General features: G+C 37.7%; 1 protein-coding gene across 1 annotated transcript in view; it reads left to right on the top strand.

Annotated features, from left to right (window-relative positions):
* LOC149198773 (uncharacterized) overlaps window positions 1–14,095 on the top strand; it is a 31,745-nt gene extending 17,650 nt beyond the window's left edge. Inside the window, exons 2-8 of the mRNA XM_089400353.1 lie at window positions 10,057–10,212; window positions 10,327–10,722; window positions 10,852–11,022; window positions 11,243–11,538; window positions 11,696–11,868; window positions 11,977–12,965; window positions 13,058–14,095. Of these exons, the coding sequence (XP_089256479.1) occupies window positions 10,057–10,212; window positions 10,327–10,722; window positions 10,852–11,022; window positions 11,243–11,538; window positions 11,696–11,868; window positions 11,977–12,965; window positions 13,058–13,405 (2,529 nt within the window). The 3' untranslated portion in view covers window positions 13,406–14,095. The remainder of the gene's footprint in view (window positions 1–10,056; window positions 10,213–10,326; window positions 10,723–10,851; window positions 11,023–11,242; window positions 11,539–11,695; window positions 11,869–11,976; window positions 12,966–13,057) is intronic.
* The last annotated feature ends 3,997 nt before the right edge of the window (window positions 14,096–18,092 follow it).

Here is an 18,092-nt window from a genome sequence, read left to right as displayed (position 1 = left end):
ATAGTTTTTATTTTTTAATTTTATCTTCATCACCTTCTACACCATTGTGAGATTAATTTTATCTTCCACATCTAAGTTTGTTCCTATCTCTCTACATGCATCAACATCTAGAAAATTCTTCCTAATAGACTCCTCTGTACTAAGTTATTGAATTCAACATGAGATGAAATCTATCACACTTCTCTTTAGTGTGATAATAAAAGCTACAATAGTTATATTGGTTGTTAGGATACATGCAAAAATGTGTAGTGGCAACATGTTCTTATTTTCCACCCTTATTTTGAAGCTCCATATTAATCTAGTTATTTAATACCACTTGGTTGTGCTTTTTCTTATTAGATTCAATGTGTAGGCCTTACACATAGCCCTAATTATCATATCGGTCTTGAAAAGCATGACTTGTCTTCTTACATAACTATTATTCAAACTAAATAGATAATGTATAACCATGTATCGGCTCTTGGAATGTATCCATGTTGACGAGGGCATTGAAAAACCTATGTCAACAAAGGAGAAAAGACCTAGACCAAGGCTTTTCACATAACCCCAGCTATTTGGAATGATCGTTCTCGACGAGTTTTAACGCTCTGTTAGTTTCATGCCTCTTCCTTTCACAAAGGAAAAAGAAAAAGGAATCCTAAAATTATCCTAAATGCGTACAATGAGATGTGTAGCATGGGGGTCACATGGGGTTTGAGGGGTGTGGGTAGCCCCCCTCTATGGGGTCCGAGGCAGTGCCCTGGAAACTTTTGTTTTTGGACTCTATATTAGTTTGGGCAGACCTACCTATGGTTTTGTGCATGATTTTCGCACATGGTTTGGACGCCATGGTTTTCGGTCCATGGTTTTGGACGCGATGGTTTTCAATCCATGGCATTGGATGCTTCGGCATGTATAAATATGTATTGTAACATTGAAAGGAACATATTGAAAAATCAAGCTGGTAGTCCCGGTTTTGGGATCCAGGGGAAAATCTCTCTGTATATGTGTTTTATGTGTTATGCTCTCGCATTGTTTATTTTTTGTGTTTTAGAATTCGTATGCAGATAATTTCTGTATGGGGTTATAATCTACATCAAGTATTGAGACTCATCATACTTCCATACATCCTTATCCTTTCTTCCTTAGAGCCTTGCTCTATTTATACAATCCCATGGTCCACGGACCATGGGTAAGTTTATCAAGCCAACATTACATTACAAAAACTAGGGCGGGCAACCCTGTGACTCTATTATGACTTCACGCTCCACGCCCACAATTCACGGACCTTTTACAAGGGACTTGGTCAACACTTGGGCTTTAAGCCCCAAAACATGCCTCAAGGGGATTCCATGCCCACCTGGCCCCCAACACAAACATCATGACTCGCCCTCGAGTCACTCTGCCGGTGCGGAGATATTTGCGCGAAGTCCCTCCAACTCTGCTCGAACTGCTTCAAGGTCCTCCTATATATTTGTGAGGACCTTAAGTGACTCCTCCAACATGTTGGTGTAGTCTCTCACTGCACCGTCAATCTTGTCCAGTCCCAATATAATAGTGCTGGCGCACTGTTCTCTTACTTCCGGAGGGGTGGAAGGCTACGCCTTCAACCGTAGCTCTGCGATCTAAAGGTTTAGCTCCAGTTGAACCTTTGTCATTTCATCCTGCACCTCACGCACCCCTACTGCTAGCCTGTGGATGCACGCTTCTGCTAGTATGTCTGTTGGGATGACCAGCTCCTGGACGCTTTGACAAGCCTCATCTAGTACCTGTACCAGCTGTCGATTTTGCAACACCACTTCGTCGCGCTACAAGCTCAAATGGTCCATGTTGGTTCTCTGCTCGCTGAGGACTTGGTGCATGGCTCTCCCTAGCCCACAGTTCTGTAGCTATCCCATCCTCTAGAACGTATAATGTATCCCATGGGAATACAGCCATGTTGATGTCGATATCCTTCAACAGGCTAACCGTAGGCCTGTAGGCCTCATTTGTTGTCACTAGTGCCCCTTCCGGCAACACTATGGTATTCGTCACTCAAGTGCGCAACATCTGCTCTGTTGCTATTGTTCCAACTACGAGGCTGGTTGAAAGGGTACCAGCCTGAGGGGTGCACACCTAAAACTCTTGCAGTTGCGCTCTGAGGGCCCCCAACACAATCTAGTTCTCCTGCATAAATTCTTAGAGGGCCTCGGAGGTGACATCGCGCACTGTTTCGCCAATGTCGTGCAGATCACCCTCGGTAAGGGTGATCGGGTCAATAGACACCTTTGATGCCTTGACCTTCCTGCACAACCATGTCCGCTCGGTCGAGTGCGGGCGCTTCAACTATGTTGACGTGGTTTGTGGGTCTGCGCCTCCACCTTCTTCCTCTGCTTCCTACCCATACGAAGCCGACTTTTCGTCCTCGTGCATCTTCGCAGCTGCCTCCTATGTTGTTGATATTGCTGCTGCCTTTTCTTGTTCAACTCCTGTTTGTGTAGTGTCCTGCGCCTCCTACACTTCTGCCTCCTTCCTTTTCTTTTCTGCCAACTGCGCGATGCGTAGTTTGGCCTCCTCTTTCTTCCTCTGTTCCGCAGACTTCTCTATCATCGTGATGTCTGGAGCACGCCACTCCGGCGGCCATGTCTCCATTACATTGAAAATTACATTGTCCCTGGCCACAAAGGGTAGCTCTATCCATTTCTTGGTCGGGTCCTTGTGTGCTCTAATGTACATGCTGTGGAAATCCACCTTGATCTCTGCAAAACTTTTCAGGTTGTTGTAAACAGTGGGTGACAACTGTGGCTTGTGGTTGATCCCCATTCTGAGGTTCATCTCCATGAGCACCCAGAATATCTTACTGTCACAAATCCTATTTGCATCCTTTATGGCCCAGAGCGAAGCGTACTTCGCAGCCTCCGGTAGATCCTTGTTAATTGTGGGGAATTGACTGTCTTCCGGCAATTCCCCTGCCACGAGCACTATGAACAACAGAAGCCATGCATAGTGGAATTTTTTGCCCTGTTCCTGAGCTTCACGACAATTATCCAAGAATTCCTTACAGAGGAACTTGGACCAGTTTAATTGGACCCCCTCCGCGCACTGTTCAACAACTGCTACCATCGGTGCAGGTGCCTCGTCTACGCGACACTTGCACATAACCTTACCTGCCAGAATTTGGGTCACCACGCATACTACTTTGTCATTGATGCTGGAGACGGCATAGCCCCTCTTCTTCTCTTCCAGTTTACACTTCCTCTTCATGGCCTCTACGATGGCCAAATCACTGTTTTTTTCCCTTCGAGATATCCGCGAGGTCCTCTCCTTTTCATTGAAGCTGGGTGATGCAATGAATAAAATGCTCTGTGATGGGGATGGGCTCCTCCAACCACAAACACCCACCATGCACCAGGAAAAGCAGCTGCCTGATGACGAAAATTTTTATTCGGGTGCGGTGGAAATGTGGTACCCAAAGCATATTTAGTAGCCCTACCTTTTCCACTCTGCGCAACCACTTTCGCGGCTCTAATTCTGTTACCCTCGCTAAGGTGTTTTGCTTAGGCTTCATGAGATTTGCGGTCTCAAAGTTCTACCATCGTTCTATTTCTTCGTCAGAATCCGACGTATAGGAGCTTTTGCGTTCCCATGACATTCGTCCATCCGCTGTTGGATTCACCCAGTCTTGTTCTCGCGTGGTTATATTGTAGATGCAATCTAGATCATCCTCGCTCTCATCGTCGTGCACTAGCTCTGTGTAACGCGATCCTTCCGCAGGGTCCAACGGTACAACTATGCGTAGAGACTTGTTCTCAAAAATGATTTTGTGCTTCTTTAGATTTATTACCCCATTCATGTCAGTGGCCCAATCTATCCCTAATAGCATGGGGTAGGGATTGTTGTCATCAACAATCTCTATCACTTCAAAATCTGCTAGCACACTTGCCCCTTTGATATCTATGGTGACTCCCTGCAATCTTCCCATAGGTAGGATCTTCTGTTGGTTTGCCATTCGCAACCGGATAGGAGACCATTGCAGCATAGGCCTCCCCATGCGCTCCCATGTCTGCTTTGGCAGAACGTTCGCATCTTGTCATGCGCATCCTATCTTATCACCTTGGTTTCCTTATCGAGAAAATATGCCCTTATCCCGTCCTCCAGCTTCTAGACTTCTGCTTCCGCTAGAGTGATTTTATTCCTTAATCGCACCCATTCTTTCATCAGTTCCTGGAGCCTAATATCATTTTGTTGAATGTCTTCATCAGATTCCGCGCGTTCTTTCTCCATTTATTTTAACTACGTGGTCCCTCCTCCTAGGGCACGTCAACCCTTCATATCCCATGGCGCTACTAGTGTGGACTAGGCCTATGGTTATCCATTAGGAGGACAGTGGTTACTCTAAAACCTAGCCTCGACGTTGTTTGTCGTGTTAGTTTCTTACATGTCACTTTATATGCCCATAGGACTGCTGGAACGCACAGGTCCCAATCACTTCGCTGCACACTACATACCTTGTTCAAAGCTTTGCACACTTCGCTAAATGTCTACGTATGGTTACCCTTCTGCGCGATCATCTTCTGTTCACCATGTTGCTCCCCTTTGAGGAGCTTTTCACATTTCTACCCTCCCAACACCTATGCATGGACCGTATCAATCAACGCAAAGTTCACATGCTTTCACACAGGTTGTTTGCCATAGGCTCATACCCATCTGGATAGATGCGCGTGCGGACTATCCCATCCTTGCTATTTATTTTTCAATCGCATTATAGGCTTCCCAAACAGGGCGCGCATCATCCTCCTACATGCGCGCCAGTCTCCAAAGCTTCCTTGGTGTGTACCCCACCACCTTGCAGGCGTAATGCACAGTACCCATTTCAAAGCCTCAAAGCGTTACTGTTCCGACACTTCGCTTTCGAATTTGTTTAGGAAATCATCTACCTCGCTTAACCCATCATATGTAAGCAGATCCCTTACTTTCGTTGATACATAGCGCAACGATCTTGTCATCATGTTATAGTTCAACGTGGTTACTTCGTGCAACTGGTTCTACCATCGTTCTATTTCTTCTTCAGAATCCGATGTACGGGAGCTTTCACGTTCCCATGAGATTCGTCCATCCGCGGTTGGATTCACCCAGTCTTGTTCTCGCGCGGTTATCTTGTAGATGCAATCTAGATCATCCTCGCTCTCATCGTCATGCACTGACTTCGTGTAACACGATCCATCTGCAGGGTCCAACGGTACAACTATGCGCAGAGACTTGTTCTGAAAAATCATTTTGCGCTTCTTTAGATTTATTACCCCATTCATGTCAATGGCCCAATCTATCCTTAATAGCGTGGGGTAGGGATTGTTGTCATCAACAATCTCTATCACTTCAAAATCTCTAGCACATTCGCCCCTTTGATATCTATAGTGACTCCCTGCAATCTTCCCATAGGTAGGATCTTCTTCTGGTTCGCCATTCGCAACTGGATAGGAGACCATTGCAGCGTAGGCCTCCCCATGCACTCCCATGTCTGCTTTGGTAGAACGTTCACATCTGATCCCAAGTCCAGAATCACTTGATCCATCTCGTATTCTCTGATTTGCGTGGTCAATCTCATTTCTCTTCCTGTCCTAGTCGCATGCTTTCCAACCTTCCTGACTACGCACTGTTCACCTGGTGCAGTCCCTACGCATCTATTGATGGGTTCCTGCAACCCTTTTACAACCTTGTTGTCACGCAGTAGCTTCGTGCATGTCTTCAGGAACATTGTGAGCATTGATGGGTCCATGTCTGGCTCCACCCTTCCTTTACTTCCTGAAGTGGAGGCCTCAACGAAGCTCTCCCTAGCTTCCATGAAGGTTTCCTTAGCGTGCTCCAAATCAAACTCTGGTTCTTTCGTTGGAGCCTTGCGAACTTAAGTACTATCTTCAGGTTGCTTGCCCTTGTCATCCCCTGTCGTAATTCCACCTTGGACCACGATGTTTACATTCGGGTCCTATTCCCGTGGCTTCGACCTCATCATTTACAGGCTCTGAGTCGGGGTAGGTTTGAGTACTCCCTTATCACGCAACCTTGCTATCAGTGTGGGACAATCCTCCGTCTCATGATCAAACAATGTACAATACAAGCACGATGGATGCGTCAGATTTGTACAATTGTGGGCATAATGTCCTGGCCCTCTGCAATTGTAACATATTAGCTGTCCGCGCCCTCTCCCAAATCCTCCTCACCCTCGGCCTCGCCCGCGCCCCTGAAATCGGCGCGTGCCATTCCGGCATTTTGGTTAAGGGGTCGCGTTTTGGCCTGAACTCTATAAGTAGGAGTCCTATCCATCATCAGCTCATAACTTCTACAGTTGTACTCATCATGTCCTACTGACCTACAGAAATTACAGAACAACTGCTGGGAATTCTGCGTGTACTTCTACAATAAGTGGCAGTTGTCTCTGGCATGGTTTCCCCCTATTTGACAAATCACGCACCATAATGCAGGCGCTACGCTAGGCCTTGCTTGTGTCTCCGGCCTCAATGGCATTGATCCCCCTCCCGGGAGGTAATTCTCAAACACCGGGCAATGGTCCTTGTCATGTCCCTGACCCTTGCATTTTACGCACCATACTTCTTCACGCACCTTTGAGAAATTTTTTTGGTCTTGCTTCAGGCTCTACATCTCGAGGCATAAGTTCTTCAGCTACACGTGAATCTGTTGAACTCCTAGATTAGGATCCTGTATCAGAGTTTCATGTAGCCTCATCGCGGCCTCTAATGCTTCGACTTGCTTGAGTTGTTATTATTTACTATGAAAACGCGTTCCTCAATTGTGGTGCTAGTGATGGTACAAACCATGCGTGATGTTGTCCATCTGTCATAGTCATGTTGGCTTCGCGAATCATACATTTGAAACTTTGATCCAACTCACAAGGAGTCTCACCTGGTAGCATCATGATTTCTTTGAACCCAATTATTGACTGCGCTTCTGATTTTGGCTTGCTAAATTCCTTAGTTAGCGCGGCTTGAACCTCCCTGATTCCTGCATTCGGATGATTGCTCGAGTGCTTAATGTACCAGGTCAATGCGCGATCCTACAGGGCACTAATCAACGTATCTTTCTTGATTGCATCATCTGTCACTCCTTGTGCTTCCCATACAGCTTTTACGACGAACCAAAACTGGTCTGGATCTTCATTTCCGACTCCTTTGAACACCAACAACTTTATTGAGCTCGCCATATTACAACGCAGTGGTGGTGGAGGTGGGGTGGGCGAGGATGGAGGTGATGGTGACGAAAATAGCGATGGTGTGGGTGGAGGTGGTATGTGTGGAATCCTCTTCCTTATCAAGTTGATCGCATTGCGCGGAGATACCTGTTAATCCATGATTCCTACCCTTCATTTGCCATACTTTTCCCACCTTGCCCTAATTTCTACATTCTTGTGCATCATCGCTTCCTCCATCCTTGAAAAAATCCAATCGCTCCTTAGCCCCATTCACCAGGTCCTAGACCCCTTAACATCATTATCCAACCTCCATTTCCACTTTCCCACCATTTTTCCTCCATCAACCCTCCAAAATCCTCTTTTCGGAACATCTTGTAGAAATCACAGAACATCTTGTAGAACCCCTGTAGACTTCCTGTAGAAGCTCACGAAAGTGATTTCTTGAGATCCGATCACTGTAAAACTCTCTGGAAGGGTGCTAGGGACCCCTTAGGCCCTCTTCTAACCTTCCCAGCCTCTTGCAAGCATTTCCTTTTGCCAATCCACCTATGCACAGTAAAAAAAAATTAAAACACATGCATAATAATTCTGCCAACTTACTCAAAAAATACAAAAAGATGTTTCTTTTCAGATTTCACTTCAGAAGTAGCTTAGTCACATGCATTTTACCTTTCTAAGAGTCAATGGCATTCCTTTCTATAGCTTTCATCATTTTTCTTGCACCAGTTGGGTTAGTCGGTAAAACTAGGGTTTTCTAGGGTTTGCATTTCCTTTCCGCTTTTCGCTTCTTTCTGCAAGTAGATTAGCCTCCTTTGAGTTAGCTTTCATCCATCAGTTAAAAAGCTTCTTCTAAGAGGCCTTAGAAGTTGGCTTAAGCTCCTAGCGGACTTGTGCCAGCTGACCAAGTGACAACCGCGGCAAGAGCTAGTACTTGCGCATATAGCACCGTCGCTTCCAAGTTTGTTACGAAGTACCGGGTTGATAAAAGTAAAGAAGGGAGTCCCAGGAGTTGCAGCATTATTGCTGCAATACTAGGGCCCACCACTACCTTTATTGCTTCCGTGAAATAATTTGTTTGAATTTGAGATTTTATCTTTAATTGTTCTTTAACTAATTCTAATGTGTCTTCATTATTTTGTTCTTCTATACCAGCAATTATAAGGTGTAAGGCTCTTTTGTGGCACTCATGATCGAGTACAATTAATTTATTAATTTATTCTTTTATGAGTTTAATATCTAATTTATTCTATGTGTTATTTAGGGTTGAGTTATTATGGAATTGTTCTTTTAGAATTCTAATCTCACTTTTTCAAAATGTCATTATGTCATTTTCTACATTATAAATTAAATTATTTGTGATTTTACCAATAAAAATAAAATTACAATAATAAATTGAATTTAATTGTCTTAACTCTTTTTATTACTCTTTTTATTACTGCAATATTCCATTCATTGTTGACTATTATAACATTTCCTCCATAATATGTAATGTGAATGGAGGGGATTTTTTTTTTTTTTTTTTTTTTTTTTTTTTTTTTTTTTTTTTTATAATTTAGTATTAAATATAAGATCTTAATAATTTATTTGTTTGATTGTTTTTATTTAAGTGATTAGAAAAAGGATTGGCTTAGTTTGAATGGTTGGGAAAATCGTCTATTTTCTCTTTTATCCATGATAATTTTCATGAAGAATATGTTGACCCATTGAAGTTTTGAAGAGTAACCATAATTAGCCCAATCACGTAAATTAAATGTTGGCAAGAAAAGATAGGCATCAATCTATAATAATTATCAAAGCACTTACTAACATTTACTACACAATACATCTCATGTTGTTAAAATTAGAAAAAACAATAAAAACTCACTATATTATAGTTTTATATTATTATTATAATAACCCGCAAACTAGCAACTATATAAACTAAATATTGGTAAAAGTAGATAGACATAAATTGATAATAACCATCAAAGCACTTACTAACATTTACTACTTAATATATCTCATGTTGTTAAAATTAGAAAAAACAATAAAAACTCACTAAATTATAGTTTTATATTATTATTATTATTATTATAACCCCCAAACCATACCCAACAAGGCTAGTGAGAGTTGCCTCTTATGCGTTCACGGGGTTTGAACCATACCCAAGAGGGCTAGTTAGAGTTGCCTCTCATGGGCTCACCCACTGGGTTTGAACCAATGACCTTTACAAATGAGTGCTTTAATATAATAGGCAATCACCAACAATCCTGCTCCAAATGGACTTGAATTATTATTATTATTATGATTAAACAATAACAAGAATTAATATATAAGTTAAATATATATACATTTTAATAAACACATAGAACAAGATTCTTATTTATGGAGATTCTTAATTTCTAAATAAGTTTTGTTACAATATTATGGATAATATCATGAATTATCAACACCACATGTCAAAAAAACACCATAACTCAATTCACATATCATTTTGGATGATGAATCATTTTAATTAAAAAATAAAAAATAACATAACTATTTGAAGATAGATCTCAACTTCTGATTTGTATATATTACTATGAATATTTTGAAATACACATTATACATCAACATAATAATTATTTACATGGAAACTTTATTTCAAAATAAACCTACCTTTCATTTAATTAAAAAAATACTATATTAATTATTGATAGTGGGCTGGATCTACGAACGAAGTAGTACAGTACTTGGCCGCAATTCATCGCTGGATTCCATCGATATATTGTCATTTGAATGTCATAGTTGTTACGCTAGATTTCGTAGACTGTCATTTGAATGTCATAGTTGTTATAATCTTTGCAACTCAGGCCGACCTCGCTCATGTTATTGCAATATCATATTAATATCAATTCTACTTCCAACCATTTCAGGTGAAGCCCAAAGCAGGACTCTGGTTTTACCCTCGTTCATTTCTGTGTGTTCAAGAAGAGAAATGGCAACCAAACGCTCTTGTGGTTGTTGTTGTTTCCGCTTCTCCTGCTTTTCTTGTTTGCGCTTCTCCTGCTTTTCTTGTTTCCGCAACCCAGGTGCTCAGAGCTCGCCTCCTGCAACTGATATTCCAGGTACAGTTTTTTGATAGCACAAAGGTCGAACGTTTTTATTTATGTTTCTGTATATTATTATGATACCGTCATTCACAGAAGGCTCTTCCGCTTCTACAATGGCGGCCATCAACGCATGATTCTGCAAATGATAATACTGACGCTGCTGGCGATTGTGTTTGTGCAGAAACTCTCCCAGGACCTCAAGCTCCAATCCATGGACCTTCTAATGTTGTAACCCATCCGGGCGGCGAAGCTCCAGTCTCCAAATCTCCGGGGAGTTCTGAGGGAATAAACGTGAATGTCAATCCCAATGTACCAGAAGCCCCCCCGTGCAATAAAGATCCATCCTCTTCCACTTCCGGAGTTGCAACTATATTACATGACATTGACACCATAAAACAAGACATTGTTCAAACCGGTGGGAAAAATGTGGATGTCAATCTCGATGACCTTATGAAGCACATATCTGTCCTTTTGAAACAGAGAGAGGAGGTACATCACAATCTTTCATATCCATCCGAATTACAACATAATTAGATTGTGAACTATATCATTAGATAGTATTATAATTATTGTGTGATATCTGATTTGAATATGGTTTCATTCCTTGTTTCTTCTTAGGAAATGCGTGAACGGAAAGAATCATCAAATCCCACCAGCATATGGTCTTGGCCTGAAGGTTCAGGTTTCACGAATTTAAAGAACATATTTTTAAAGGACATACCGTCATTGGGCGACTTCAAGAACTTAACGAACTTACTGCAATCAGCAATAGACGCTGCTTCTAAATGGGTGTGTATTAATCTCATTATAGAGAATTTCATCACTTGCAATTAAAACTGAAAGTCCAGTATAAATATATTAAATCTGAAAATTTCTCTTCTTTTTTATGTTGTTCAGAAAGATATTATATCTGGACCTGTTACAAAACTCTTGCAATTAAAACTGAAAGTCCAGTATAAATATATTAAATCTGAAAATTTCTCTTTTTTTTTTTTTTTATGTTGTTCAGACACAGATTATATCTGGACCTGTTACAAAGTTGCTAAAGGATGTAGGCCAGGTAAGCGTTTTTACAGCAGGACTTCTGGTGGTCGCAAATACCTTGGAAACATTTCAAGAGGTTTCCTCGAACCAAAAAGAGTGTTTGGATCTGTTAAAAGAAATGAGTTATTTTGCTACTATTGTTAAAAGACTCACAGAAAGGCCCGGAGAAAAGCAGGAGGTTGTAATCCAAGAGTCAGTAACATTGATTGTTGAAGGGGCGATGTTGTGCTGTACTAATATGAAGAGTTCGTACTGGAAAAGGTAAATACTCAACATTCTGTGGTTCATCTTATTTACCACGATGTGTATAAATAAAATACAAAGCTGTTTCATAGTGGTCAAATCCGGAGAAAGCCCATGCTTTATACCCAAACATAGAAAGAAGTGTTTTTCATGGAATTTCCTTGCTTGATTGCAGGTTCTTCTCAACGTCCAAAGAGAAAGGCGATCTGAGTGGCATGATAGAGAAGTTAAAAGACAAATACAGGAAAATTGATATCGTAATCGGTCTTCGTCTTCTAACTAACACGGAGCGTGTTCTTGCTGCCATGGCGAATTCCCCTCTGTCTAAAAGATATCCTGAACATGCTGGTAAAAATATTGTCAAATTAATTTATATTGAAATTTAAATTATTGTGACTTTAATTATATTGCTCACAACTTTAAATATGGATGTGGTGTTGAATATTGTTGCAACAGTCGGCATAGAGGAGTCAATTGAACAGGTGATGAAGCTTTTGGAATGTGACAGTGAAAAGAAAGTTGTCATAGTTATCCTCCATGGTTTCGGAGGATTCGGTAAGACCACCCTCGCAGATGCGGTCTTTTCAAAAGTTGAGGGTTGTAAATATTCTAAGGTTAAACTGTTTGAAGATATAGATTCTAAACCTGATATAGTGAAGTTACAAAAAGACATATTAAAAGATTTGATGGAACCTGAAGAATCTGTACAGATTCGAGGGTATGAGGATGGGCAGAAAGAGCTGGGGCAAATATTAAAAAAAATGCAGGCCTTTATATACATTGATAACGTTTTAGATCAAGTTGAGCTTAAACATCTTTTGCCAAAAAATCTGCATGAAGCAAAGAAAGTAAGGTTTCTCCTTACTGCCCGTGACACAAATGTGGAGCGAGCATTCCCAAGATCTGCGTCTCCCCAAATCTATGATATGAAGGGCATTAAGAATCTACAAGCTGCACAGAGTATTTTAGAAGAGGGAACATCGACAGGATTAGCTTCTAGTCAACTCGATCAAATAATAGAAAAATGTGATGGAGTTCCCCTCATGTTGGAATTAGTAAAACGATTCATAGATTATGCCGGCGATAAAGGGGCCGCTTATAAGCAACTGATGGAAAAGGAAGAAATATGGAACAAAGACGATTTTAAGGAGATGCGCATCAGCTTTGCCTACGACGCTCTTCCTGAAGAATGCAAGGATCCATTCCTAGACATCTGTTCGTATTTCAGAAGATGGGATTGGGACACAGTGGAAAATATTGTTGGAGAAGATGCACTGCAAAAGTTAGAAAGCAGAGCACTGGTGACTAAAGACACATTTACTGGGGTTGTAAATGTGCATGATGTGATCTTACAACTTGGTTTCCATATGTCAAAAGGAAAGCAAGTGAGATTGACATTCAGCAGTGCAAGGGAACTGATGGTGTCCCTGGAAGAGAAAAAGGAGGTAACAAATCTATGAACTCAAAAAAAGGTTATATACATGTTTGTTTATAGAGTATCTGTTTTGATTTAATTATATTTTATAATGGCATGCAGGGTGCTGAAGGGATTAAGGGAATTTGGTTAAGTGGTAATCAGGATCTGTTGAAGATATCTGCAACAACACTCGACTCAATGCATAAGTCATTGAGAGTTCTTCAACTTGGAGATCTGCCAGCAGAGGTGGAGGGCGAGTGTAGTAAAATATTTGAAGAGTTGGTATTTTTTAAAGCGAAAGTTGGGCAGCTTCCGTTTTATGATATGCCGCAATTGAAATACCTCAGTTACACACCAAATGAGTTGAAGCTATCTAAGGCAAGTGATTCTATTTCTCCATTCAGTTTTCCCCCAAAAAATTGGTTCTACGTAAGAAAATGTTTTACTACTTTTAATGGTTTCATATGATTGTGACGTACCAATTACATAACTTGCAGATGCCTTCAACTTTGAGACACATGGAATTTGATGGAAGTTCAGATTCCCATGCTTTTCAAATATCATCCAAGGATCTTCAAGACCATAAAGATTTGAGAATACTAAGATTGATCAAGTTTTCAGAGTTGACCAATCTGCCTAAAGAGTTTGGCGACCAAGTAACTTGTTTGCAGGAACTTTCTCTTTCGAATTGCCAATCCATAAAGAAACTGCCCGATTCAATTTCAGGGCTTCCGTATTTACGGAAACTGGAAATGGATAATTGCTCAAATTTGATTGAGTTGCCGGTCGACTTCGGATCGTTGAGTTCTCTGCAAGAACTCAATCTGGCTCGCTGCATGAAATTAAGAGCACTTCCAGATAGTATCGATAAACTTTCATCATTGAAAGTATTGAATTTATCAGATTGCAAGGAGCTTTTAAATCTCCCCAGTGGGTTAGGAAAGTTAACCTGCCTTGTTGAATTAAATATAGATTCTTGCAAGAGCCTAGAAAATATCCCAGAAAGCATTGGAGAGTTGAAGCAATTGCGGGTCATGGATATGAGATGGTGTGGCAATCTAAAAGAACTACCTGATGGCTTTTGCAACCTCTCTTTTATCACACATCTTTCATTTAGAGATTGTAATAGCCTGGAGAAGCTTCCACATAGGTTTGGTGAATTAAAAAGTTTAAAAGTGCTCCACATGAGGGGCTGTGGAACACTAGGGAAGCTTCCGGAAGGTTTTGGTCAACTGAAAAATTTGGAGAGGTTGGATCTTGGATATTGCGAACAGCTTAGAGAGTTGTGCAATGACTTCCACTGCCTTTCCTCGTTGCAACATTTAGATTTGTCAGACTGCCGGAGCTTAGAGAAACTTCCCGAAGACTTCCATTTCCTAAACTCATTGCAAACGCTAACTTTGGACCACGTGACAAAGATGAACACATTACAAGTTGTGGCCATCATGGGATGCGATGAGTTGGTGCAGAGATGGAGAGAAATTCAAACGGATTGCCAGGGATCATCGTATCCGTCAGTTATTTCAGGCGTAAGCATATCGTCTATTTACATTTAGGATTTAAAAAATGTTATTGTTTTTATTATTTATAATTATTTTTTAAAAGTAAATTTGAGATTTAAAATGGATTTAAAAATATAATTTTTAAAATAATAAAATAGGAAAAAAAATAAAGTAATAAAAAATTAAATACAAAGTTTTTTTTAAATGTTATATAATTTATTCAAATTTTTACATTATTAATTTTTGAAAAATCTATAAATAGATTATAAATATATTTTTTCATATATTTTCAAAAAAAATATTAAAATATGTAAAATAAATGATTATTGAATCACAATTTAATATTACATCCAAAATATATAGTTTTAAAATTGAAAACTAAATACGTCTATATAAAAATAACTTCAAGATATAATTAAAACATAAAATTCCCTTATTTTATAAAAATATTTATTCTTATAATCAATATTAATATTTTGAATTCTATTATTTTTCTATAATTAATATTATTAATTTTTAATGTTATTATGTAATTTATACATATAAATCTTTGTTTTTTTCAAAATTTTCCTAATATTGTTTTCCAACAAACAATTATTTTACAGGCAGTGTCAATATCAGAGAATGAGAAAGAGAATATGAAAAACAGTGTTTTATCCGAACTGGATCGCCTGCTTACAAATGGACGAGGAGAGCCAGTCCATCGATCTGATCTTCTGGCAAACACCTCCGCCCTTCTCATATTTCAGGAGGATCCAGATAAGGACCGATTCCCGTGGCCCTTAATTGAGGAGACGGTCGATGATGGAATGCAAATAAAAATAATATATATTGGTCCACAATTTGAACAGATGCCCAAGAAAGTTAAGGATACTATTGAAGATAATATTATATATCATGATATCATGGATAATTATTTTACAGCATATTCATGTTTTTTTTTATTACAGTGAACATTAATTTTCTATTTATAACATATCTTTTATTTTTCTTTTAAAAAGACATGGACCAACAAATTTACATATCCCTTCCTTCATACTGGTCTGTGGAATTAACCTCTAGACTCAATAAAATATGACCCAATTTAACTTGTCTTCACATAGTTCTTGAATTTCTATAAAGCATGACTCGATTTAACCTGTTTTCATATGGTTCTTGAATATTTCCTTAGTTTTTCGAGGGAAATAATAAAATAAGGATTTTAGAGAATCCATCAAGCCTATAAAAGGGAATAGGAGCTAGCCATTGGATCATTGGGGTTTTATCTATCTTGTTGTATTTTTCTTGAGAAAGTAACCAGTTCCAGTGTGATCCTCGGGACGAAAACCCGTGGATGTTATTTTGTTTAATGGAATCAGCAAGGGTCCACAATTGTGCTTCAGTACATTTGTCTTCTCTTGAAATTAAGATTTATTGTATGGGCATGTACCATTTACAAATATTAATATAAATAAAGGTTACATTTTCATATATGTTTTGTTTTCAATGTTTTTATTGCAAAATTTTTAAAACATCTAGAGTGTACCAGATCTATTAGAAATTTTGGTGTTTAGGATATTACAAATTACTTGAAAATTAAAAATTATAACATAAAACATACCTGATTTAACCCGTCTTCATATGGTTGGTTCTTGAATTTCTATGCGTGTCATAAGTGAATTTACTTTGAAATAATTAACTTGAAATTAAAAGTTATTAAATTTTAAAATAGTTAAAAATCAACAAAGAGTTTTATGAAACCCACCCGTCATTCCTCTGGTGGAGTTTCATCATAGTTGTGCAAAACTCAAGGGTATTGTTTGGATTTAGTATTTAATATTTTTATAAATTGGAAAATCATTATAATTTAATTCTCAAATATTTTTTTACAAAGTGAAAATTTATTATAATTTAGTTGTTAAATGAGTGGTGGAATAGTTTTTACTAATTATTATTGACCAATGCGGGTTGACTTATCATTTTTATTTAAGAAGAATTATGCTACTAGGAATTATCTCACTGGTAATTCCTAAAAGGCGAGCTTTCACTCATGTAAGATATATTTGAGTCATAACCCATTAACCTGTTTCCCAAAGTACAAAAGAAAACAAACTTTTAGCCAAATAATTTTTTTTTAACACACCACAAATAAATTCCTTAAACCATAATGCAAAGACATTTAGATTATTAAATAATTTTATAAAAACTATTAAATTTAATTATTTCTATTTCATGATAATAAATCATTGATATATATATATATATATATATATATATATATATATATATATAAACTTTCAACAGATTTGAAATGATAATTTAAAGTTTCACATTTATATAACACAATCTCAAAACTCTTTTTCTAACCATTAATATTCAACCATATTTGATATAAAATTGCTGAGTCAAATAAATAAGATGTGTTTATAGGCCTTGTATTTTAATAACATGTTTGCAATATGATTAGTATCATGCATTTTGGATGGAAAGCTTACATGAAAGCTAAGATGAAAGGACTCTCTAGCCTTCCAATTTGTCAAGTAATTAATAAGTTCATTATAATTTAATAAGTTCATTATAATGAATTTATGTTATAAATATTTTAATTGAAAACCAGGTCATCTCTTTTTATGCCTAGTAGTAATAGATAAATGAACTAAAAAACATGCAAGGCCGCATTTATCTTTACAATGTCTCCATCCAACAAATAATATGCCATTTTTTTTCCCTAATTTTTTCCCCTAAATGAATATTTCAAAAAATTAAAAAAATAATTTATAAAAAAAAATAAAAAACAACTTAAAATAATTTTTTTCCAAAAAATCGAAAGGTGAAAAAAAATTCATAAACTTTTATAAATATAATTATAATCATTTTATTTATATTAATCCGCAAACATGAATTTACTTTTTAATCAACCTTTCATGATAAGGGAATGTGGAAAGCATCCTTTTAACTGTTCATGGCATTAGTTTAATATAACAAATAAATAAGGGAATTTAAAAAGCATCTTTTAACTTTTCAGGCTATTAGTTTAGTTGGTATTTAGCTGGTATTTATATAATTAAAGCCTCTAAATGAAGAAAAACACAAACCATACAACTGAGCATAATTAACACATTCCAGAGCGACATCATTAATAGTATAGGTTTGGCTATCTCTTGAGCGGGTAATTATGTTAATTTTTTTTCAAATGAGCATCCTATTTATTACTTTTTATTATGTTTTAAGTATTAATATTGATTCATTTTAATTTTGGATTTATTAAAGGAGAGATCAAATCTCTTTTCATTGTAAAAAAAAATTTGCATATCAAGAGATTTGATTTTCTCCGGGCTTAATAGATCTAGAATTAAAATGCATCTAGACTAGTTTAATTTCTCCTTTTAAATAAACTACATTCCACATGAATACCATAAGTAAATACCATCAACCAATTTTATTTTTATTTTTATAAGATTATTTTTATTTTATTTTAATAAAATTAAAATGTTCACATTACAATACATTAATCTTTTTATTTAATTTTATATATATTTTAATTTATTTAATTTTATATTTTTTAGCTTAATTTATTTTTAATTTTAATTTTATATAATTTGATTTACTCATAAAAATAAACATTATATTACAACCTCATATATATATATAGATAGATATAAATAATATAGATT

The sequence above is a fragment of the Pinus tabuliformis genome, chromosome 2_1 (genome assembly GCF_031772625.1).
Source record: "Pinus tabuliformis cultivar Carrire ecotype Pingquan chromosome 2_1, CPIR1, whole genome shotgun sequence".
NCBI lineage: Eukaryota > Viridiplantae > Streptophyta > Pinopsida > Pinales > Pinaceae > Pinus > Pinus tabuliformis.
The sequence above is the reverse complement of the archived record's forward strand: the minus strand, read 5'-3'. Positions and strand labels throughout refer to the sequence as shown.